General features: G+C 35.8%; 1 protein-coding gene across 1 annotated transcript in view; it reads right to left on the bottom strand.

Annotated features, from left to right (window-relative positions):
* Positions 1-1,597: 1,597 nt before the first annotated feature.
* Positions 1,598-26,321, bottom strand: part of ERCC6L2 (ERCC excision repair 6 like 2) — a 136,648-nt gene continuing 111,924 nt past the window's right edge. Inside the window, exons 18-19 of the mRNA XM_027875047.1 lie at positions 6,289-6,470; positions 1,598-2,686 (exon numbers count right to left, since the gene is read on the bottom strand). Of these exons, the coding sequence (XP_027730848.1) occupies positions 1,726-2,686; positions 6,289-6,470 (1,143 nt within the window). The 3' untranslated portion in view covers positions 1,598-1,725. The remainder of the gene's footprint in view (positions 2,687-6,288; positions 6,471-26,321) is intronic.

A 26,321-nucleotide genomic window follows, 5' to 3' on the forward strand; every position in this document is an offset into this window, starting at 1 on the left:
TGGGGGAACACAACAACTGAACGGGAGGAGAAAAGAAGACAGATATCTGGGATATTTTACAGTACTCCTAATGACCCTAAGTTGCTTCCTTTCCTTGAAACAAAGACTTATCTTTTTTATACCTATGTTTTTTTTTCACTGATGTTATATCACTATGAAGGTAGGACTACAACACTGTCTCAAGAATTAGAGCTGTAGGTTTCTCAAAGGGCAATGAGCAGGTACATCATAGGCACGAGGAGGCTAGAACTTACTACCAGTGAAGAACTACAAAGGATAACTGGTCTAAAATATAGTACTAAAGAAATGCTTAACTGGAAAAGAAAAATAATTGTTCATATATTGTTCAGAGAGTGAGACACAGTAGGACCACTGTGCTTCATTGCAATGGTAAGAGATCCAGAGGAAGGTCTCCAATATGGAGGGTAGACACCCTCTAAAAGACTTATGGGAGGACATAGACAAGAGGAACACACGATGAAAAGTTATGGATGAAATCAGAGAGGCATCAAAATATCACCATTTTAAAAATGTTAGAACTCCACAATAATGCAATTGTTAAAAGGAAAAAAATACTTGAATTAAGGTTTTCCAAGGTACAATGAGACAGATAAGTTACTATATCCTTGGAGGACAAGAGAAGAAAAGGAGATGGGATGATACTGATTTAATCAATGGTAAGGAATAAGAATTTTGAGGGTGGATGCAGAAGAGTTCAATCCCATTCATTTTATAAATGAATGAATGGATGGATGGATGAAAAAAGCAGTTATTGAGTGCTTACTATGTGTTAGGTACTGTGCTAATAAGCATGAGAATATAAAAAAAAAAATGAGGCAGTCTCTACCCTCAAGGAGCTTACATTTTAATGGGAGGAAACAATACATATTGGGGAATGGCTGCTGGGGAAGGGTGTTGGGCTGGGGCAGAGGTGGGGAACCTGAGGTTCCCTCACATGGCCTTCTAGGTCCTTCGGTGCAGCCCTCTGACTGAGTACAAATTTTACTGAACAAATCCTTTTATTAAGGGGATTTGTACTTTGAAGATCCCCACCCCTGGTCTGGGGAGTCAAAGGATAGTTAATCCACAGGGCATCTGACTGATGTCCCCTTTCCTCAAACAATAGTAGTATTGATGTGATTAAAGTGCTCAGAGCAAGAGGCAGAAAGCAGCATCAGGGAGAACAGCGTGGATGGTGAAAGGGGCAGATGGCAAGATGGCCTAGGACTAGTTCAATTATTACATGGAATGTGAATCATGGTTTGGTCTGAGGCCAATACAACAGGCCAACAAGTTTGCATTTACTCACTAATCAAGATGAGCTCAGCCCCATTGGGCCTGAAGGAGATGGAGAGCCTTGTTCAAGCTCATGGTAAATTTTTAGAAGAAGAAACTAGGCTTTCTGATGACTAGTGAGGTGCTAGTTCCCATCATATTTTGCTCTCCTTTTTTCTCTTAGGTGAGGGGCCTTATAACAGAAACCTATTCTACAATGAGAATAATATACTTAAAAATATCAAATTCGTTATGTTTTTAACAGTGCATTCACAAAGAATATAATGTTCTATCCCCTGAGAAGAAAAACAAAACCCAAGGATAGAGTTGAATTAAATATATTTTTCAGAAATAAATTCAATTAATCACATTTAGCATTTCTTCTCAACATAAACATTTAAAACTGACCTCTATTGGCTTTGTGATTCACTTGTATTCCTAGGCATCACTCTATTTGCTTGGTGCACTTTCATGTGAATCATCTGCCTCATTTTTTTTCCACAAAAATTTCTCATTTGATTTCCAAAGAGACATTTCAAGCTCTTCGATTCTTTTAGTGGATGTAGCAAGGGGTGCTTTTTCACACAACATCTCTATTACTGCCAAGTCGGTGAATTTATTAAGACTGTCATCATTCTGCTCATTCAATATGTCCCAGAAATCCCTTGGCCGCTGCTTTGCTTTTTCCACAGGCTTTGAAAGAGCTTTCCTTGGCAACTGTGTAGGACTGTTCCCGTGACTTTTAAAGAGGTCATCAAGAATAGAAGTGTCACCAAGAAAGTCTACCACAGTGTTGTCCTCTAACGCTTGGTTTTCTATCTTTTTGTTTTCAAATTTCAAAAGAGGTTCGCTTCTCGAACAGTCTGTTCTTGTAAAGTCCTGTTGGTCCTTAATAGTATTTACTAACACTCTCTTACATGTTTCAGATTTACTGTTCAAGGAATTGGATACCAAAGTATCTCTGAATGCTTGGCTCTTTTTCCCATTGACAATCTCTTGGGTAAAACCACCGGGTAATTCTTCAGTTTCTGCATTATTAGACAAAACTTCTCCACAGGAATCATCATTTTGAAACTTATTTACTTTTCCTTTATGTTTTTTTGGACTGCAAATTCGTACAGTCCCACTTGCAGAAACTTTAATTGCTGAAGGATCAGAATCTGACAGGTTTTTTTTCACCAGGGATTTTTTCTTTCTAGATTTACTCTTAACATCTTCTCTTTTCTCATAGTCACATTTGATGACTTCTGAATCATGATCTGCAAAAAAATCTTTTACCTCTGGATACCTGGAAATATAGAAATCTCTTAGCATTTTCTGGCGTTCTTCTGATACAGCACTTGTTATACGTCTAGCAAATTCTTCCACAGAAGATGAACTGAAGAAAGAAGCCATTTCTTCCAACTGTTTCCTGTAGTATTAATGAACAAATCAGTGATTATTTTTCCTTTTCTTTTACTTTTAAAGGGAGACAGAGCCATCAATAATATATAATTTAGGAAAAGGAATATGATCTTTTCAATTTAATCCACAAGGTCAAAATTCTGCAATAAATAGGTATTTTTTAATTGACAGAAGAATATCAAATAGTATCATAGCTACAGTCAAAGGGTAACCTCTCCTTATCGTCAATGGAAAAAAAAAATCTTGCTAGCAAATATTCCCAAAGAATTATGTGCTTCCACCATATTATTCACATCAGTCAGGCAATTTCTGACCTGAGAATAATTTGCATTATTTTTTATATATTTTAAAGCTATGCTATATTTAAGTCTGGGACAGCTAAGTGACACAGTAGATGGAATGCCAGGACTGGAGTCAGGAAGACTCATCTCCCTGACTTCAAATCTGGCCTCAGACACTTACTAGCTGTCTGACCCTGAACAACTTGCTTAACTGTTTGCCTCAGTTTTCTTATCTGTAAAAATGAGCTGAAGAAGGAGACGGCAAACCACTCCAGTATCTCTGCCAAGAAAATCCCAAATTGAGGTCACAAAGAATTGGACACAATTGAAAAATCACTGAAAAACAAAAAATATTTCAGCCCTAAGAAATACAATGGTTAAAATTCCATAGGCACTAAGTTAAGTTGGTCTTAATGAATAAAATGAAAAACATTTTGGGGAAAAGATTTTAATTTTATCTCTTTCAAGTGTCACAAACACACACTGTTACTTTGACACACTTATTGATAACCTTAAATATGAGGTCTTTAAGTAATCTACCACTTATGCAATTCTTTTACCTAATTTATCAAAGAGAACTAAACTCACACAATCAAAAATGCTACTAGTAGGAGTAAGAATTCCAAGAAAAGCACTTGTAAAATATATCCTTAAAAATCATCATTAAAAAAACATCATCATCATCATCATCAATGATAATAACAATGAGATATATTTATATTTATGTATGGGCACATGACTTCTCATGTCAACACTCCTTTTCCCATCAGAAGCAAGTTTTACAGTTTCCTGTTCTCTTGATTGCAATTCCAATTCCATTTTCACAAGTACATTCACTTTTGCTTATTTATCTTTAGTCTCTGTATCATAAAAGTTTCTGGTACAAGTGGTAGTATATCTATATTCTTCTACAATTCTTAAAACCCAGCTGCTGCTTTCCCCAAGCTATCTTGGTCATTTGCATCTTTATCAGAATATTTACAAGGCAGATGCAAGCTTCCAAATTTCCATTCTGGACACTAGCAGTGCTCTTACTAGAGATTCAAAGCAAGGAAGCAAATAAGGCCTTAAAAGGATCTATTTTTCATTTCACGTGAAGCAAATGGAGATTAAGATTATTTTGTTTATTAACCATATCCAAATCCATTTTCATGGACTTTCTAATAAATATTTGTGCTTGTGAAGATTAAGTGTTTAATTGGCATGATTAAGTGACAAGGTTAGATGCTGATGTCTTTATTTATCCACAAACTTGGTATTGTCTCCATGGCTGCTAAATAAGCTTACATTTACTATGCCAAAAAGATGACCTCAGCTATAACTTGACAGTTCTACTATCTCTAGAATAAGAAATGGCTATGATCCTATTTTTTCTGGAGTTAAGTAAACATGATCATTGTATATGATACTGCATTCTACAGAATGAGTTATGATGAAGAATTTAGTTTCATTTCTGCCTTTATCTGAATGAGCCACAAGCCACAATCAGGGTGTTAGTCTCTTAAGTCTGGAAGGAACATTATTTCTTCCAGGTTACCACTATGATGGTATTTCAAGAGCCTCTTAAACAAAGAGACTGAAGCTAGCTGACTCCAGAGTAATAGGACTTAATGCTGGAATCTTGGAGTTAGTTTACTTGAACAACCCAGTTTAAGCCCCAAGAGGTGAAATGTCTTGACTTAGCCCAAACAGGTGCTAATTAGCAGGGATTCAATGCTTTGACCCTAAATCCAAGGCTCCTTCCCCTACACTGCTTTTCTCTCTTTCAAATGTCCTTACATATATATCAGAAGTGGTTTGATCATCGATACTAAGACTCCAATTTTGCTTTTCTTGTTTTGGGAGAACAAGAGAATGGAGCCAAATGTGCTCTGCCTGTATGCCTCTTTCTGAAGCAAGGTAAAAGTGGAGGTAAGAAGTCCATCTAAAGAGCAGCACAAATTCCCCATCATGGTATTTAGGACAGTCAGGTACCATAGAGGTCATCTAGTCCAATCCCTTCATTTTATATATTAGGCAACCCAGTACCAAAGAGTGAAGTGATTTATCACAGGTACCATACTGTGGAAAAGAAGTGGTGGTAGGAAATGTACTGACATCTGTCATTTTTTGTTTCCAAGTCTCCTTAATGAAGGAAACAAGTATTTATTAAGCACCTACTATATGCCAGGCACTGTTGTAAGCACTATAGACATATTATCTCACTTTTATCCTCACAACAACTCTGGGAGGTAGGTGTTATTGTTATCCTCATTTTACAATTAAGGAAACTAAGGCAGACAGAGGTTAAGTGACTTGCCCAGGGTTATACAGCTTACTAGCTGTGCCTAGATCTTCCTGACTTCTGACCCTCTTCTCTGAATCCACTGTTTATTCTTTGAGCAGAGCAAACAGAAGCGGAAGGGCAAACTCTTACTGTGGCTAATATTTTTAAGTGGTGCTGAGCTAAAGGCCCAGGGCTGAAGGGCTAAAAAATTTTATTTCCTTTAGAGCAGAGGTGTCAAGCATGTGGCATTTCAGAGTGCTGCCTGGACCAGATTAAAATGCATTTGGGAAATATTTAACAAAATAAATAAAAATACAATAAAACAAAGATAACATTAGCAGCCTGTAGAGATCCATGGGCAGGTAGGTGGTGCAGTGGATAGAACACAGGGCTTAGATCAGGAAGACTCACCTTTCTGAGTTCAAATCTGGCCTCAGACACTTACTAGCTGTGTGACCCTGGGCAAGTCACTTAACCCTACTTGCCTTAGTTCCTCATCTGTAAAATGGGCTGGATAAGGAAATGGTAAATCACTCCAGCACCCTTGACATGAAAACTCCAAATGGGGTCACAATGAGTCAGACACAACTGAAACGACTCAACAAGAAGAAGAGATCCTTGTGTATAGATGAGTGGCCCTTGTTTCTGTTTGAGTTTGACACCAATGCCTTAGAGGGTGGTTAAATATACAGTCACCATCCATTGTCAATTATTGCCCAGTAATGACTTAGAAAATATCCAAGAGGTCAGCTCCAAAACCTTTTCTGAGTAATTGTGCTGAAGAGGTGTGGCCTTGCAAATCTGTCTTTAATCTACAAAACCATCTGCAGTACTATTAGGCAATTTGTTCATATTTGGATGTATTCTACTTAAAACATTAAAAAATTTTTTAGATCTATTTTAATTTAGAAAAAAAAATCTACATTATTCTCAAATATTTAGAGTCCAGATATGGACAGAACTCAAAGAATCTGGGCTTTTGACATGAAGTTCTAGATTACTTGACAGGATTTACTCAACATCTTATTTCTTCAATATTCAATTCCATTTTAAGCAACTGACCTTCGGATTCCTTTTGGAGTTTCTCCCATTATAAAGGTGGTCTGGCCCACATGGTAAACTTCTTTCTTTTTATAAATCACAGGATTTGTAATGTAAAGGGGAAGCGAGTGGTTTTCTTCACTTGGCTGCTGTCCTTTCTTAAGAATCTTTGTGTATGAATCTTTCTTTCTCCTCTCATATGTCTAAAACAAGAAAAGATACATGTCTAAAAGATATGTCTAAAACAAGAAAAGATGTTTCAAAAAAGCACATTATATCATTTTTTACTTTCATTTTTCATGGAAGAATTTTATCCTCCCCCCTTCCCCAACAAATACTTAGGAATATATATTTAACTGAAATCATATATGATTTCAACCTAGATCTCAACACAGATAAGACAGGGAGAAAGGGTTCAATGTGATTTAATCAAAGAAAAAAAAAAAGAACACTGAGGAAATTTCCACAATAAAAAATTTTTAAAGTTATTCACGGGACATATTTTTCAAAAGAAACCTAATATGTCAAAATAATGATCTCAGGACAAATTCCAAGACAAATGGGTACTCTGACATTTTTATGAATTTTGAAAAATTCATAAATTGAATTCTCTTACAAAATTTAAAGCATTTTATATTTACACAGTGAAATAAATCTATAAACAATTATTTGATGTGACATCATTTTTATGTAGTAGGTGAGCTGGTAGAATAATTTTTAACTTTTCAGCACCCATTGTGTTTAAAGGATTTGTTAGTGATTGAGGAAGACAATCACAGTTGGGTGGAATTTGGGGTCATATTTATTTTATGAAGAGGCAGTATGGTATACTATAGAGGTTAGAGAGCTAGCCTGAGATCAGGAGCACCTGGGTTTCACTTCTACCTGAAACATACTGGCTATGTGATGTTGGGCAAATCACTTAATCTCTCATTGTTAAAAGCAAGTCTCTGCGACTATATGATACAGAGCAGGTGCCACTTCCCCTTGTTATGGGGAATTTCCTCATCAATTTCAAATCCAGTGGTATCAATTAAGATATAGTTTGTTTTTTTTTTAAAAGGCTTCCATAAAAAAAGAAATTTCAGTTACTGCACATAAGGACGTTCTTCTACATGACTATTGGTCCATGAACTGCATACATCACATCAACCAATGTGGGATTTCTACTACTTTTAAGTAGTAGAAATTTTCAGGGTGATATTTCCATTTACTTTAAGATGGCAGACTGAACTCTACAGCTTCAGATACCAATTTTCAGTACCATACTAAATCTGGTCAAAATCAATCGTCCCCTTTAAAAGCTGTTGTGGAATAGAAAGACAAAGGGCAGAATGGGACAAGGAGACTTCAGTTTGGTAAAAAATGTAGAATGCACTGTTCTCATAATATTTGCCCTTTCCTAAAAAAGTATCTTAAATTATTATTTTATATGAAAGGAAATGTTTGGTCTTTAAAAATAAGGTTAAAAAAATAAGATTCAAAGGGATTTGTACCTTGATATTTTCTCACGATAGAAAATGAATGCCTGATGAATAAACTTTAAAAGCTCACAATAAAGACTCATAAAAACTTGTGATAGTAGATGAAACCCCAGCAACAATTAGCCAATACTGAGGAAAAGGTTGGGAATGTTGACATATGAGTGTAGATGTAAATAGAAGAATAGAACCAATAATAATTTAAAAAAAAACACACTCTACTCATCTTTAAGTATTTCTCAATTTTATGGCCAGACAATGCAAATGTTTGTTTACGTAATTACTCAGGGTCTTTCTGACCTTGGCAAGTATCACAAAGTTTATGCTTCATATATATAAATTTTCTTTCAATCCCTTCTCTAAATTGTTCAGTATAAACAGGCTCTCTTAATTAGGATTATCAGACATGTGGATTGTCTCTTCCTGTCAAATCCTCCTGTTTGCAGCCAAAAGTGACTGTCCAATGGTTCATGAATGACAGAACTACAATCAAACCTGGGGACAAGTGCTAGTGACAAAAAGGTGGTGGGGTCCTTTGAATTAGAACAATCTGGTAGTATATAGCAAAAGTCACAAAAATGATTATACTGTCTGACCCAATAATTTCATCTTTGAGAATAATATGCTGAAAGTTAAAAAACAAGGTATCTGCACAAAGACTTCCATAACAGCAACAGATATAATTATAAAAAAAAAAGGAAACAATTTAAATGTCCAACAAGAATGGAACAGTTAAACAAATTGTGGTACACTGTCAAAATGGAATCCTATAATGCAATCAAGACCCACAGGTTTGAGGCATACAAAGAAATCTGGAAAAACTGGGAAGATCTGGGGAGTTTTAATGAATTGTAAGCTCAATATGAATCAGCAGTATAATGTAGCATCCAAAAAATTTAATGAGATCTTGAACTGTATCATTAGGAGGGAGAGTCATAGCTTCCAGGAATAAAGAGAGCATATTCCCTCAGTACTCTGCCTGGTGAGAACACATCTGGCTTACTGTATTCAGTGCTGGGCACTAGATACATTGATGAGACTTTGAGAAGCTGGAGAGAACCCAGAGGAAAGCAATTAGCATGGTGAAGGTCAGTTTTGAGTCCCTGACACATGAGGACTGCCTGATGGAACTGAGGATGTTTAGTTTAGAGAAGTGAAGACTCCAGGGGGTCGTGATAGCTATCTTCAAGTATTTCAAGGGCTGTCATGAGGAAGAGGGATTAAATTTGTTCCATTTGGCTCCAGTGACCAGCACCAGGAGCAATGAGCAGAAGTTGCAAAGATAAATTTAGGTGTGATGTCAGGAAAAAACTTTCTGACAATTAGAGCTGTCCAAAAGTGGAAATGACTGCCTTGGGAAGTGGTGGGATCTCACTCAATGGAGGTCTTCAAATGTGGATGACTACTTGCCAAGTAAGTATATGATAGTGGGGATTTCTTTCATGTATGGGATGTATAGGTCGTGCAGCAGACAGAGTGCCAGCCCTGGAGTCAGGAAGACCGGAGTTCAGATATGGCCTCAGACATAGCTGTGTGACCCTAGGCAAGTCATTTAACCCTGTTTGCCTCAGTTTCCTCATCTGTCAAATGATTTGGAGAAGGAAATGACAAACCATTTCAGTATCTTGACCAACAAAACCCCAAATGGAATCATAAAGAGTTGGACACAATTGAAAACAACAACGAGTTGGACTAGATAGCTACTAAAGTCCCTTCTAAATATAAAATTGTGTGATTCTGTGTTTCAACAAGGGAGAACTGGAGCATTTTAAGCCTCTTTATTAAATACTAAGTGCCAAGTAATGTACTAAACAGTGGAGAAAGAAAGCAAAACGGTTCCTGCTCTTGCAGGGCAAGGCAGATGGAAATTCATCTTCTTTAGCATCATTTTTACTGATAAGACCATATCTGTTTCTGATGTTGAACTACAGTGTCAAGGACTATAGTGGTAAGGACGCTAACAAATCTGGGAGAGGCAGGGATTAGGTCTCTACAGGAATTGCTCCCCTGGGACAATCACTGTCAAGATCAGGTTAGATGAATGGCCAGTTGGCTGGAGTGGGGAAGAAGGATGGGACATTACTATTCACTAGGGATGAGTGGAGGAGTGGTTGCGGTGGTGACAATGGTTTGGCCTACCTGGCCAATAGCACTGGATTTGAAATCAGAGTCCTAGGAGCAAATCCAGATTCTATCACCCATGTGACAACTCCCTTAATTTCTCTCAGCTTCAATATCCTTATCAGTAAAATTAGGATTGGGGCTAGGTGATCTCTAAGGACCTTTGCAGCTCTAAATCTAGAATTCTATGATCCCTCTTATCTTGAAACATTTGAATGAACAAATATTAACTAGGTACCTACTATGTGCAAGGCACTATAGAAAATATTGGAGATACAAAGACAAAAATGAAAAGCAGTCCCTCTGCTCTAGGGATTTATATTCTACTGAGGCATAACACATATCAACAGATAAAGGCAGTATAATTGGAGGAAGGAGATACCATTAAGGTTTCATGGAGGAGGAGGCATCTGAGTAGTCATGAATTAAGCTGAGGATGCTATGATAAGGAGGGAATACATTGTAGGCATGGAGGATAAATGCACAGAGCTAGGAGATTGAGTGCTGAGTTCTGAAAAGAGCAAGTGGGCTAATTTGCTTAGAAAATCAAGAGTGTAACAGAAAGTATGATCTGGTAAGCACGGAAAGGTAGGCCAGAGTCAGAATGGGAAGGATTTTAAATAACAAGCTGATGTCTTTCTATTTTATTCTTGAGAGACTAGGGAGCCATTGAAGATTCTTAAGCAGGGATATGACATGATCAGACCTAATCTTTATGATATTTTGGCAGCTATGTGGAGGAAAGATTAGAAAAGGTAACAACCCAGAAGCAGGGAGACCAATGAAGAGGTTATTGTAATAGCTCAAATGAGATGTAATAGGGGCCTGAACTAGGATGGTGGCCTTATTAATGAAGAGAAGGGGATGAATGTGAGAGTTCTTATGGAGGCACTATTAACTGAATTAAGACACTTAGAAATGTAATGGATATGGGGATAAAGGAGAGGAAATAGTTAAAGATGACTCTGATATTGTGAATCCTGATGACTAGAAGGAGAGTGGAGACCTCAACAAAAACAAGGAAGGTCACTGGAGAGGCAAGTTTAATGTGAAAGATACTGAGCTCCCTTTTGGACATAGTATCATGGGTTGAGAGCTGTAAGAGACTACAAATCCCTCACCTTACAGAGAAGTAAACTGAGGTCCAGTGAGATTAAGTGACTTGCCCAAGGATATGTTGAATTTATGATGCCAAAGGGACAATGAAGTTGTGGTTGTCAACAGGAAAATGGTGATGCAGGTCTGGAGCCTGGGAGAGCAATTAAGGATGGGTACATGGATCTGGAAGTCATATGTACAGATAGGAACCCATGGCAGCTGACAGGAACCCCAACAGAGTATGAAGAAAATAGTTCATTGCCCTCCCTAGAGGATATATTTAGAGGATGAAGGATGAATGATATTCTTCTTGCAAAGGAAATCATGAAGGTAAAGTCATACAGGCACAAGGTGAACCAGAAGAAAACACTGTCATGGAAGCCTAGCAAGGACAGAATATCCAGGAAGGTTGTGATAAACAGTATCAAAAAGGGAATAAAGTTAATGCTCACAAAGCAACATTTTGATTATTAACTGCATATCCTTGGTATCTAGATATTGGAAAGAGAATGCCCTACATAAAAAAAGACAAGGGACATATGGTCACAGGAAAGGCATATTTCCCACTGTAAATTAATGAACCGATTGATAAAGTGGTCAGTTTTTGCCTCAGTGGTTATCAATTAATTTGCCAAGGCTTGATTACCACTGATGAAGCAGATAAAATGAGTTTCTGAAATCCTAAAGTTGAGGACCAAACCTTGAACCCCACATAGGTACTGACACAACTTGATAAATGGTCTCCAAAAGTCAGACAACTTCCCTCTAAGCATCTTAACTACAATACCTATGTCAGTATCTTGCTCTGGCACTGGTACTCTCCTGGGCACCTGTCCTAACCTGATGTACTAGCAACTAAAAATAGTATCTGGAGAGACAGCCAAAAAGGCAGCTGCTACAGAGGGCTTTTTTTTGGGTCCAAACTGTTCTCCTCTACCCTGCCTCCCCACCCCCCCCACCTAATTCAACAAGTATTTATTAAGTGCTTACTATGTGCCAGCCACTGTACTAGGCACTAGAATATAAAAGTAAAACCAGAAAAAGTCTCTGCCTTCAAGGAACCTATACTGTACTCTGGGGAAAACATATACACAGATAAGGAAATACAATATATATACATATATATATATATATATACAAAATAAATTTAAAAGGCAATTTTGGTGGGGAGAGTATTAATTAACAAATCAGGGGATCAGGAATGATCTCACATATCCTGTTTTCTTTTTTTTCACGACAATGTTATTGAGACTTTTGAACCAAACTTTTCAGGATGTGTAGGGACTACATCTGAGCATAACAACTGTCATATTAGAATCTCAGAGGCTGGTTTAAGGATTTCCTCACTGTTTTTAATCTTCACTCAATTCAATGTTTTTTGTTTTCATTTTCCACAGAATTTTAGAATTTAGAGTTAGAAAAGACATTATGAGTTATCTAATTAAACCTCCCCCACAGAACAGAAAACCTTATAAGCATTCCTAAAAGAGGGTTATCCAAACGGTTTTGAATAACACCAATAACAGAAAGCTTACTACCTTATGAGGGAGTTCATTGCATTGTTAAATGGTTCTAATTGGTAGAACATTTCTCCTCATGTTCAGCTGAAATCTGTCTCCCTATAACTTCTAACCACCGGTCATAATTCTACTTTCTGGAAAAATGAAACAAAACAAAACAAAACAAAACATAGTATGGACCTGCTACCTCTTCTATATAAGAGATTTTCTTCAGTACTTGAAGATAGTAGTAATGTCTTCCCTTCAGTTTTTTATTCTTCTTGCCAAAAGTTTTCAAAGTGTCTGTGTGTATATTTTCCCCCCACACCCTACTCTTTCCTGATTTCAAGGAAGTCTTCTCCTTCTTAAGCACAGGGGCATGTTGCTCTTTTTTTGGGGGGGGGGAGTGTAAACAAAAATATGTTCTTAGTCGAGATTGAAGATATCTTCTCCATAAGCATGGGGAGCCTTCTCACACATGGATTTTCAAAGGAATACATCTCTGATTTTACACTGTTCAATGAACAGTATAGCTGGATTCAATGTAGGAAATTCTGGCTTTAGCACTGCCTGCTTCAGTTCATTCATCTGTAAAATGATAGGGTTGAAGAAGATGGTCTCTAAAGTTCCCTCCAGATCTTAAATTATGATTCCTCAGGAATGTATCAATTTCATACATCTTAGAATATGTTATTTGAATGTGGGACTGTCCACTTCCTTGTATTCTGCTTGTCACTCTCTTTTTTCTTCATTACAGGGCCTAGACTTTTTATCATCACACTGTATTATCTAAAAGATACATATTTTAGAGCTTTATGTACCCCACACATCTTGTACATTCTGGGGTCAAGGTAGGTGATAACCGTAATTTAACAATAAATCTAATAGCAGGATGCTTCTTCAATGCTATGTATGATTAGGAGTGAAAAACAAATAAAAAAGGTCAAGTTTAGTATTCCTGATTAAATGTGGCCCCATGTCAAATAAATCTCTATGACCTGAATTACGCATATGTGTGCCTTTGCTCTCTCTCTTCCTCCTTCCCTCTCTGTTTCCCCTCCTCTCTCCCTGCTCTTCATTCTCATATATATCTAGTCATAGTCTTTTTCCTGAGCCTGGTCCTTGTCACCAACTACCTATACGACATTTTGAACTAGATGCCTCTTAGACATCTCAAAGTCAATACGTCCAAAACAGAATTCATCTTTCCCCCATAGTCAATGCTCTTCTGAACTTTCCTATTTCCGTCGAGGGCCTCACTCATCCTTCCAGTTAGTCATATTTATAACTTTGAAGTAATCCTTGATTCCTTGCCACACATATCTATCTATCCTGTCAACTGCTATTATCTTTTTTAATGAAGCAACGGAAGAGTTCTGGATTTGGAGTCAGAAGATTTTATGGAAATTTTGTAAGTTCCTTGACTTCTCAGGATCTCAGTTTCTTTATTTGTAAAATGATTGGGTTGGGCTAGAATACCTCTAATCTTCCTTCAGCCTTGAAATTATAGAATAATAGGATCACAGATCATAGATTTTAGAGGTAGAAGGGACCTTGGAAGCCATTAAGTTTAAACTCCTCATTTTGGAGAGGAGGAAATTGAGGCCCAAGGAGGACGACTGGCCCAAAGTCACAAACATCAGAGGAGGGATTTGAATTCGGGCTCTCCAGTTGCCAATAACAAAACCATTTCACTCTGCTCCCTGATGTGAGCCTATGATGTATGCCACTGTGTGGCAGCACATTCTTATAGCTTTTAATGGAATTTCAATGATTATATTTGTCTATCTAAACATAAGTATCAAAATATTTAAAAAAGAGAAAACCAAACTTGGAAAGACTTTCATGAACTGATACACAGTGAAATGAACAGCACCAGGAGAACACTGTACACAGTAACAGTAATATTTTATGATGACCTACTATGAATGACTTAGCTATTCTCAACAATACAATGATCCATGACAATCCCAAAGGACTCATGATGAAACATACCATCTGCCCTCCAGAGAAAGAACTGATATTGTTTGAATACAGACTGAAGCATGCTATTTTTCACTTCCTTTCATATTTTTTCTTTTGAGTCTTCGTGTACAAAATGACTAATATGAAAATATTTTACATAATTATACATGTATAATCTATATCATTGCTTATTGTCTCAGGAGGGGGAGAGAGGACAGAATCTGGAACTCAAAACTGTAAATAAAAATGTTTAAAAAAAGTAATGTAATAGCAAAGAGAATCAATAAAAATATTTTTTAAAAAAGAAAATACCAAAAAAGGGGAAAAAACCTATTAAAGTAGTTCTAATATAAAAAATATTTTAAAATACTATGAAAGGATACAGATTATGACTTCCAATTACAATTGTACTTCAATTCAATTGAGCTCAACCAGCATTTATTTAGATCCTGATCAAATGTGAAAACAAGCACATTTTCATAAATCTTGGGAGGAGAATTACAGTTGTTCTGTGAACATCTCATAGGATTTAAAACTGCAAGGGAGGTTAGGGGGTATCTAGTCAAACTCCCTCATTTTGTACATTAGGAAACTGAAGCCCAAGGAAGTTAAGTTAACCAAGGTCAGACAGGTAGTGAAAGAATTTTTCTCCAGTCATATAACTGAAAGAAAACTAGGTGAAACATGAAATTTTCAAAGTATCTTTCCAAGTCTATGTTCTTTTCTTTTTCTTTCTCCTCTGGGCTTTTTTGCTCCTTCTACCCAACTCCACAGATAAGGATCTACAATTAGTCATTTATACTTGTGGATTGGTTACATTTTATTGTGAATACATTTTAGTCAATTGAGTCCAGAGAAGTAATAGGAATTGTGTTGGACACAGAACCAGGTAAGTCCAGGTTTAAGTTCTGCCTCTTAGACTTCAAAGCTGATTTGTTGTTGTTGTTTAGTCATTTCAGTTGTGTCCAAGTCTTCAAGACCCCATTTGGGTTTTCTTGGCAAAGATACTGGAAGGATTTGCCATTTCCTTCTCTGGCTCATTTTACAGGCTAGATTTGAACTCTGGAAGATGAATCTTCCTGACTTTCAGGCCCGGCATTCTAACCACTGTATCACCTAGCTGTTTTTTTTTTTTTTATCATATAGACAAAAATATGCTCCACACATCCATCTTTGAATTTATGATGGCTCATTTATCAATGATTTTAGGTGTATATACTTTAATTGGTTTGGTTAAATAAAGCTCGTTATTGGCCTATTATTTAGTTTTCTAATAGCTGTAAAATTTATCTGCAAAAAGTCAAAATGTACAAGTCACTGCTTTAAATATACAGTATGTTATTGTCCAAAAATAAAACCTAAATTATTTCAAAGATGTGAAGATTGTGCACTAAGGGTTTCTTTTCTTTCTTTCTTTTTTAAAATGAAACCATGATATAATCAAGCATATGTATATAATATATAATACACATATGATCAAGCAGTGAAAAGCATTCTCTGGCAATGCAGATCAGTCTCTTCTATGAAACTTAGAGTCATAGAGAGTGGCATGGAGAACTAAGAGGTTAAGTGATTTGCTCAGAGTCACACAGTCAGTTATGTATCAGAGGGAGAACTTAAACCCCATGTCTTTCTGAATCAAAGGTCACTTCTCTATCACCAGGCCTGACACACTAAGGCTATATCAAGCAATAAGATTTTTTTTTTTGGGGGGGGAACTGTTCCTTCATGTCTAATGATTTAATTTAAACTTAATCTAGATATAATTAATTATAATTACATTTCAGAGCCATCAGTTATGTTTTAGTTTTAACTTAACCTTCTATGGCATTTGAATTTTCTTGATCTAGGAGCAAAGAGTTAAACCATTTAAAAATTTCTGTTAAGGTTTTTCTCTAAGAACCCCCTTTATCTGCTCCTCATCCCCAAAAGCATCTGGAGCATTTCATTTCAGTAAATTTATAAAGTAACATTTCATTGAGTAGAAAAGTTCCTATGGAAGGGCTCAATTAAAAGATAAGATACAAATGAAAAAAGGAAAATTTTTGACTCCTTCTAATACGTAGCAGAAAGCAAATTCTGATGGCAATGGATGAAAACAAAGAGGAATAGTATTCCCTTTCCCTTTCAACATAGAACAGTGTTAGCATTTGTCACAATAGGAAAGTTTTGAAAGCATTCTCAGAAGTACAGAGTTCTGCAAAGAAACTTTTTCCATTACTATTCAGGAAAGGGGAAAAAACTGAAGCAAAATTCTGAAGAAATGTATGAGTACCAGGAAAAAACATCAAGGAAGTAAGTAAAGATAATGGGGCTGAATCCTTCACATACTCATTTACCAACAACAAATGGAGAGGAAACATTACAATTCAGGAGACTTAGTTTCAAAAGAAATCTTTGAATAGTCACTAGTTTCTATTTTGGCAGAAAAAATACTATCAGTAACCCAAGCTATATTTCTAACCACCTAGGAGCTAATTCATGGAGACACACTGATACTCTATGTAGATAATACTAATTCCTGCTCTTCTCAGTCATCCTATACCTCCCACATAGCATAAGAAGTTTAACATGCTACAGAAAGCACAATAAAGCCAGGCAACAGATCAGAAGGATGAGTATTTTGTCCATTTCAAGTTACTAGGTGGTAGTGGAATCTTCTAATAATCAAATGTGTATTCATTTTTGGTAGAGTTGCTTTCTCAAGCAAAATATCTAAGATACTTTGGAAAAATGAAAAGCATGAGATGTTCCCTGTTTTAATTAGGGATATTAAAAAACACATCACTTATATTAAAATGTCATCTCCACAAAGCTGCTTTCTATAGTAATCTTTTAGAGAAAAACTCCTCAAAATTCAGAAAATTAGATCAATGAAGACATGAATTTGTGAGTCAATGAGAAAGTTGGAAATAGAGAGGAAAAGTCAATTTCAACTGAATTAAAAAAAAACCAAAGCTATGAAACGAGCAGACTTTTAAAAACCTCTAATAGAAGTTTTGGCATTTTAAATTATAAAATGACTAGAATGGCTTTAATTAATGTTAAAGCAACGCACCTTATTTTCTAAGAATTAGATCTCTGATAGGTGTTATCACACTGAGTGACAAATAAACCCCTTCCACTAGCCTAGTCATGTCAACTTCTACATAGGTTTTTTAATGACTAAATGCTCCTTCATTTTCCTTTCATTAACCACTGAAGCACGAGAGACAGCAATACTTTTGTTTACACATCTGTTCAAACAAAAGATTAAAAAAAAAATTCCTTCTTTGGGAAAAGGCCAAATCTTGTAAATACACACAAAGTCATCAACTTGCCTGTCTTTGCAAAGCAAGGAACCTAAATTACTGTAAAAACATATGGCTCACTGTAAATAAATTAATACAAATAGCATCAGTGCTTCTAAAATGACAAAATCTTTTAACTATCCCTGCAAAAGTATATGTGTGTACATGTGTGTTTTAAAGGTTCTTATCAACTTTTCAAATTAATCTGTCTAGGTTTCTGCCTAGAGGTAGAAAAAGTTACTGTAAATATAATTTTCCAGGGTCCAATATGCACAAAAACTAAGACAAACATGAATTACTCCTTAAATTGTCTTAACTCACCCTTTTGGGCAAAAGCCAACTGGTTATAGGACCTACCACAAACAGACATTAATGTCAAATATCTTGTATAATGGGGAATTTTTAAAGACATTCAAAACTAAAGAAAAAAACCCACAGACACATCCAACAACTTTTTCTAGATTAAAGTTTGTATTTTATGGTCCAGTTGATTCCTTGGAAAGGAATTAAATGAAAATACAAATATTTTTAAGTGCTCTTCTTTCTGAGTAGGATTATTTTTGTAGAGAGTTTAACAGCACACAGTAAAGAGATAGAACAAGTTCCATGACAGTCTTTTTTTTTCCTTCCTCTATTTTACCTAGTGCCACAAAAAGGCAATGAAATATGTGTTATCAGTCTCAAGCATGCTCTTTAGCAGTTCTGCTGAACTGTTTTTGGATGGCTGTACTGGTAATATATTTTGTAAGGGTATTTTTTGTGGGGAGGGCCACTGGAGGAAATGTCTGTTGTAACAAAACAAAATATATCAATTCTTTCAAAAGGCTTGGGAGCCAAAGAAGAGGTGATGAAATGGGCAGGTCCTGGAATCTTTTTGTTTAGAGTTCAAAGTATTTTCTGAGATCATTAATATAGTTCTGTTTTAACCTCGAAGAAAAAGGTCCATGGAAGTGGAGGAAATTCAGGAACATTTAGCCGTCTTGTCCATGAAAGTCAACTATACAGACTTCTAGTTATGGCAACATGAAAGGTGGTTGAGGAACCCAATTTTCCCAAACACACACTAATTAAAAACAAAAAAACCAAAACCAAAAAAAAAAAACAAAAAACCTGACCCAAAACAAATTGAACAATACTCAAGACGACCAAAAAGAAATGGCAGTAAGCTCCTCCATCCAGTCTAAGATGACACAAGAAGATGGCAAGAAGTCTTCAGGCACTGGGAGCAGGGATGCACCAGAGAAGGCAGTAGCCAGTGCTCTGGTAAATGGGCCTGCAGCCTGCAATCACTTTCAGCCAGGATGCTCTAGGGAGATTGGAAGCTAGCCTGAACTTTCTCAAATGGGCCTGGATGTAGGAAGGCACTCTGAATGGAGATACTCCAGGAGGTCAGAAGCCTGCAGGAACTCCAGTAAGTGGGGCCTGAAGCCAGTGGGATTTCAGCCCTGGCTTGTCAGAACAGTAAGAGGAGAAAACCATCAACCATAGGTCACTGCACAGGGAGAGAGAGAGCTAGGCTGTCCACTCCTTGGAGCACTAGGAGACCCAGCAGGAGACAGGGCCAGCTCTTCAACTGAGAACACATGTCAGGGGAGCTTACAGAAGGCCTGAGAACAACGCAACCTCCAACATAGTACTAGGGTTCATCAGGACCATAAAATAGAAGAGAACCAACTCCTAATTAGAGACTGTGCAAAGAGAAGGAAAGGATACTCATTAATTGGGGGCATGGATGAGATGATTATGGAACAGAAATGTAATGGAAAATAACTGTACTGTAAAGAATGACCAAAGGAATGCCTTTCCTAATCTTCCTTAGGTCTTAATAGTGTCTTCCCTCTTGATTATTTTCAACTTATCCTGTTTATAGCTTGTTTGTACTACCTGTTTGCACTTGTCTCCTTTACTAGACTATGAGCTCCCTGAGAGCAATCATTAACCCTTCCTTGTATCCCCAGTGCTTTGCACAGGGCTTGACACATAGCTGGCATTCAATTACTGTTTACTGCCTGATTTGACTGACTCAGAGAAACCTGGGGAAACTTATACAAATTGATGCAAAGTGACATGAGCAGAACCTGGAGAACTATTTACACAAGAACAACAATGTAGAGAAAAAAACAATTTTTAAGGAATTAAGAACTCTGATCAATGCAGCGACCTTGCATGATTCCAGAACACTAATGAAAAAACATGTCCGTAACCTCTTGGCAGACAGCTGATAGACTAGAGGTGCTATAGGGAAAAAACAAATCCATCTACCACATGTAAGCTGGGCTAGTTTTTTCTGAAAAGGTAATGAGAATGAACTAGTTTAGGGGAATAAAGATTGAACTACTGATGTAGTATCCTTGTCTCCTAAAATACAAAAGCCAGGGTACAAGGAGTCAAGGGCACTTGTTCAGGTTTGGCATACACTTCTGACTGGTGATCTACTCTGGCAAATGTGGAGTCAGGGAAGCTATGACAAACTCAATCAATACTCTGCCCATGCTAAGGTTAAATAAAATTCTTTTTTTGTAAACTGTAAGATGGCATAGCAGTGTTTCATGTTGTCCTCTTCCAAAGCTGAACCACTAAATTAACCTGAATCAACACTAGCCTAGAATAAGGTACTGAATGAAACATACATTTTCAGGTATAGCCAACGTGTGGTCCAGTTTTGCTTCACTATACTTTTGGAGAGAAGGAAGAGTTACTGGTGAGGGGGATAAGGGGGTAATGATAGTGAGGTTATGAAAAAAAAAAAAGAAAAAAGACTATCAATGAAAGATATATATATATATAGAAGACAGCTGAAGAAAGTTCAGAAGGGGACACAGACAAGCAGAGAAGTGTTAGTACTAAGCATGTTAAATTTAATACATATTTTAAAATAGTTGTATTATGAGATTTATGTTTTATATACACTCCTTTTTCTGTACTATATATCTTGAAATGTTTATCTGTTGATATTTGTCAAGTTCATAACTGATAATATTTTAAAAGGAAGAAAATTAAATGAAATAAAAAAGAAAGCATACTGTAAGATGTGACTGCTGACATACCATATGAAAATATATTTGTGTAACTATTTGTGGCACTCACAATATATTGTTGCATCCATAAATACTGTATTGGTTCTAGCATAAGACTACTAAGGAACTGGCCATCGTTGCTGAGGATTTAAATAATGAGGAGTGAAAATTACTAGTGTCAACATTTGGCAATATTATTGGTGGCTAAAGAAAAGGAAGTTAGAGTCCCTTGTTAATTTACTCAGAACTGATAAGATAAACAATAGAAAGAATACTGGAATAGAGCTCCTGCCCTTACCTCTTAGTAGTATCATAATAAAGCAAAGATATGGATAATCAGTAGAAAATGACAATATAGGTGAAAAGACATTGACAGTTAAGACATCTGGGCACTAGCTCTAATTTTGCTGCTGACTAGTCCTCTGACCTTGTCAGTTCACCTCTGGATTTCAGTTTTCTTATCTACAAAATAGGGTTTGGGTAGAGGGGCAGTTAAACTGGATCATTTCTAAGGCTCCTTCCAAGTTATTATTATTTTTTGGACTGGACCTGTAATTTCATTAGGGTAGGGAGATCCCAGTGAGTTTATGTATTAGGATCATTTGTTTTAAAAATATTTGCTAAATTTCACTTGTAAATCACTCTAATCCTGGGGTTATTTGAGGTGGAGTGAAGGGGAGAAGGGAGTGTTTTTATTAATTTTTTTTTTGCCACGCAATCATTTATGATCTTGCTCAACTTCACTGAGTCCAAGTTATTTCTTTCCCAGGTTTATAGTCTATATTTTTACAAACATTCATACATTTTATACTTAAGTTTTCAGTTTTGTTGCTAATAATAATTTAGTATAGTAGTTTCTGATAATTTTCACTATTCCTTTGTACTTGTCCTGAATCCCCTCTTACTTTTATTTTATTTTGGTAATTTGCTTTTTTCTTCTTCCTCTTCCTTCTCCTCTCTCTCTCTAAATCAAACTAGTTAATTATATACCAATTTTGTTAATCTTTTAAAATATCATCTTTTTCATTAATTCATTTTTTAATTTTCAAATTTATTTTAAATGCTTAAAATTCAATTCCACTTTAGGTTCCCCACCCCTGTAGGTTCCCTACGTATTAGGCATGCTTCTTTTAAACAGCAAAACGTCCTACCCTCAAGTCATTCCAATGGTGAAGTCGAACTATTAATAACCAGAAGTAGATTCTACTTTTATTAATTTTTTTCTCTTTCTCTAGCCCAGGAAAAGGCATAATTTAGGAATCACTCCCTTGCTCCCATACACGCTCTTTGATCAATTTTCATTCATGATGTCTGATTTTAAGAAACAATGTTTATCTAATTTCAAACTGTAGTACAAAGCAGCAATCATTAAAGCATTTGGTACTTTTTTTAAAGAGGTTGATCAGTGCAACAGATTAGGTACATAATATACAGAAGCAAAAAAATACAATAGCATAGTGCTTAGTAAACTCAAAGAACCTATTAAAAGGGGAAAGACTCAACATTTGACAAAAATTGCTGAGAATACTGGATAGAAAATTTCTGAAAGAAATCAAGTTTAGTCCAATACTTCATACCATACATTAAGGTAAACTCCAAATGGATATATGACCTAGATATAAAAGGTCACATCATAAATGAGCAGAATAAGGAAGGAATTTCCTTTTGTATCTATGGATAGGGAAATAGTTCATGATTTAAAAAGTGATAGAGAGCATTCCACAAGATAAAATGGATGATTTTGATTATGTAAAATTTTTAAAGTTTATGCACAAACTAACCTAATGTAGTAAAAATCAGAATACAAACAGGCAGTTAATATTCCAAGGCAGTTTTCAAAGAAAGAAATAAAAGTTATTAACAACCTTAAGAAAAAATCTTCTAAATCACTAATCATCACAGAAATACAAATTAAGTTTCAACCTCACATTTATCAAACTGATGAAGATGACAAAAGAGAAAGTCAAATATTAGAAAGACTATGGCAAAACAGGTATACCAGGACACTGCTGACAGAGTTGTGAACTGGTCCAGCCAGTCTAGAAACTGTGCATACCCTTTGACCCAGCTAAGCCACTACTAAGTTTATATCTCAAATACATCAAAGGAAGAGGAAAAGGATTCAAAAAATAATAATTACAATAAATAATGCTAAATTATCATAATAATTCTTTTCACAATGACCAAAAATTACAAAGAAAGAAGCAGTTCTCCAGTGTTAGAATGGCTAAATAAACTGTGATATATGAATGTAATAGACTACTACTGTGCTGTAAGAAATGATGAAAGACAATTTTAGAGGAAACTGGGAAGATCTTTATGAATGAATGCAGAGCAAAGTGAGCAGAATTAGGAAAATAATTTATACAATTATAACATTATAGATGAAAACAACTTTGAAAGATAGAACTCTGCTCAGAACAATGATGAATAGTAAGTCCAAAAGAATAAAAATGAACCACATCATTCACCTTCTGGCAGAGCGATGAAGAACTTAAAAGTGTACAAAGAGACATACATTTTCTGACATGGCTAATGTAGGAATTTGTTTTGTTGGATTATGTAGATATGTATGAAGGGATTTGCTTTTTGCTTTTGTTTTTTAATTTGCTCAGTAGGGGAGGAGGAAATTAATTTTAAAAAATTACTATTTGAAAAACTAAAAACAAAAAACAATAAAGTTAAAAAAAAGATGGCATGCTCATACCCCCGACTTCCCTAACGGCTCCAACTCCTCAAGTGAACTCCTCAGCTTGGTCCAGTTTCTGGCTGGCAAGTGGGAATGACAGACTAATTCTTAAAATACTTATTACTTGAAAAATAAAGATAATAAACTACTAAAAAAGGAAAAGAAAAAGAATGCAAAGAAGACTTCCATTAAGTAATTGTGATGGTCAGGGAGAAATGTTGTAGATATGATCTTACTCAATTAGGTAACACTAATGGGACCTATAAATACGCATTGAAGTAACAGGATATAGCATTTTAATAGAATCTTGAAAATATGAATGTTAAATACTTCTTTGGGACTTCAGTATCTCTATGATTTGTGATTTCACTGGTGTGGATACTCCCTCAATAGATCAAAACTCCTCTATAGGTTTTTGAGAGCAAAAGTTTCTTGTCAACAGAATTTTAAATATGTATATATATATATATATATAGATATATAGTTGACATCTTTATAGACTTCTAGAAATCTGACATTTTGAGAGTAGTTCTACCACAACATTCCTGATAATCTTCTAATCTTCCCCCTTAGGTAAAAGGTTAGATTTATATAAGATGGTTTTACAATCTGAAAACTTTCCTCATTCTAGTCTTGCTATTAAAGCAGTGGGAGATGGTTGGTTGAAACACAACAAATTAAAATAACAAAAACACTAATATAGGATACCATGTTAATGTGCTGTGATGTTACCTGTTAACCAGAGCAATTCAACTAAGTTCAACAAACATTTATATTGTGCCTGTTATTTGCAAGGCTTTATGCTATTTACCAAAGATACAAAGACATAAAGTGATATTATCTTTACAATTACACAGAGAAAAGTATAAAACAAGGTAGACTGTGTTGAGGAAAAAGGAGAAATCTAAACAAAGGAGTTTAAGAAAATCCAAGGAGGTCTAGGGGCAGCTAGGTGGCAAAGTGGATAAAGCCCTGGCCTTGGAGTCAGAAGGACCTGAGTTCAAATCCGGCCTCAGACACATAATACTAGTTGTGTGACCCTGGGCAAGTCACTTTAACCCCAATTGCCTCACCCAAAAAACAAAACAAACCAAAAAAAAAAAAGAAAAAAAAAGAAAAAAAAGAAAATCCAAAGAGGGAGAAAACATTTTCAGTTGATCAGGGAAGAACCAAAATAAATACATTTTAGCTCTAAAGCAGGGCATGTCTGCCATGTCATCGATGTTCAATAAAAGATTTCTGAATGAAGAAGTGAATAAATGAAGCCGGCACACAAAAATCTTAATTTAATAAACAGATAAGTTAGGATTCTTTGATTTTCATTGAAAAATATTCATTTACTAAGCACTGGAAACTCAGTGAACTACTTCAAAGAGCTGCTAGAGGGCAAAGAAATTAAGCTACAGTGAATTTTTATTTTTATTGATGTTAGCAAATAAGAGTTAGAAAAATGCTTGGGTTTAGCAGGGTGATTTCTTTGTAACATTCTGTTCCATGTTCTCTCTCCTTATGGGTGGGTGTTGTATTAGTAGTCAATGCCAAAAGAAGATTAATCACAAGTAAAGATAAAGTACAATGAGCATTTATGTGGTTTATAGACTGGAAATCCCTCATACTAATTCACAGTGGCACAACCATGTACAGGATTAACTCTAGAAACAAATTAAGACCTTCTTTCATGTCTAGTTTCAGATAATAAGTCGTCATGACTTCATAATTTAAAAAAAATGTTGAACTTAACAAATATCAATCTTTTAATAAACGAAGCACAGAAAATGAAACTATGAACTTCCATTATATGGTTTTTAAAAGTATACTGAATGTAAAACAATATTAACAAAACTGCCCTACGAGGTGGTATAATGAATAGAATGTTGGGACTTGTGAAGAAGAGCTGAGTTGAAATTCTATCTCAGGCACTAACTAGTTGTGTGAATCTGAGAGTCACTTAGTCTCTGATTACCTCAATTTCTTTAACTGTAAAACGGAGATCATAACAGTGTCTACCTCGGAGGCTGTCATAAAGTTCAGATGAGAAAATATCTGTAAAGGGTATTAGCAGAGTTCCTGGTACATAGTAGGTATTGTTCCCTTCCCCCTTCTCTATGCTTCCCTTCTAAATGTCCTTTAATATTTCATTGATCCTTCCCATTTTTTTGTTTGCTTTGCAATACTTATCAAATAAGCATCACAAAAACAAACATTAAAGGTTTACAATCTGTAAGGTGAATACTGACTCTGCTGACTATGAGGAATGAGACATGACTTTTGCCTTCATGGGACTTACATTCTTATAATTGTCCATATACAAATGACTTCTCAATCTATATATCTAGCCCTAGACTCTCTCTTGAGCTTCAGTCTCATATCAACAAATGTCTGTTGGACACCATGAACTGTAGGCATTGAAAATTAATATAGTCAAAACAGAACTCATCATCTTTTCCTTCAAAGCTACCCTCCTCTCAACTTTGTTTCTAGCAATGGTACCAGTATACTCCTAACCACCCAGGTTCCTTATTGAATACATGCTTTATATCACTGGCCTTTTTTTCCTCCAATGAAATTCCTAAGGCTATCTGACTTGTATTATACTAAATCTGTAGAGTTATTTAGGTAGTCCTATTAATTTTTACCACTACCACTACTACTAGCTGGCATTTATATAGCATTTTAAGGTTTGCAAAATGCTTTACAAATATTATCTCATTTTTTTCTCATAACAACCCTGAGAGGTAGATGCTATTATTACATCCATTTTACAAATGAGGAAACTAAGGTAGATTAAGTGAGTTGCCCAGGATCACACAGCTGATAAGCATCTGAGGCCAGATTTAATCTCAGGTCTTCCTGACTCCCGGCCCAGGTCTCTATCCACTCTACCACCTACTTGC

This window comes from Vombatus ursinus, unplaced genomic scaffold, assembly GCF_900497805.2.
Source record: "Vombatus ursinus unplaced genomic scaffold, bare-nosed wombat genome assembly UNPS02014807.1, whole genome shotgun sequence".
Classification (NCBI taxonomy): Eukaryota; Metazoa; Chordata; class Mammalia; order Diprotodontia; family Vombatidae; genus Vombatus; species Vombatus ursinus.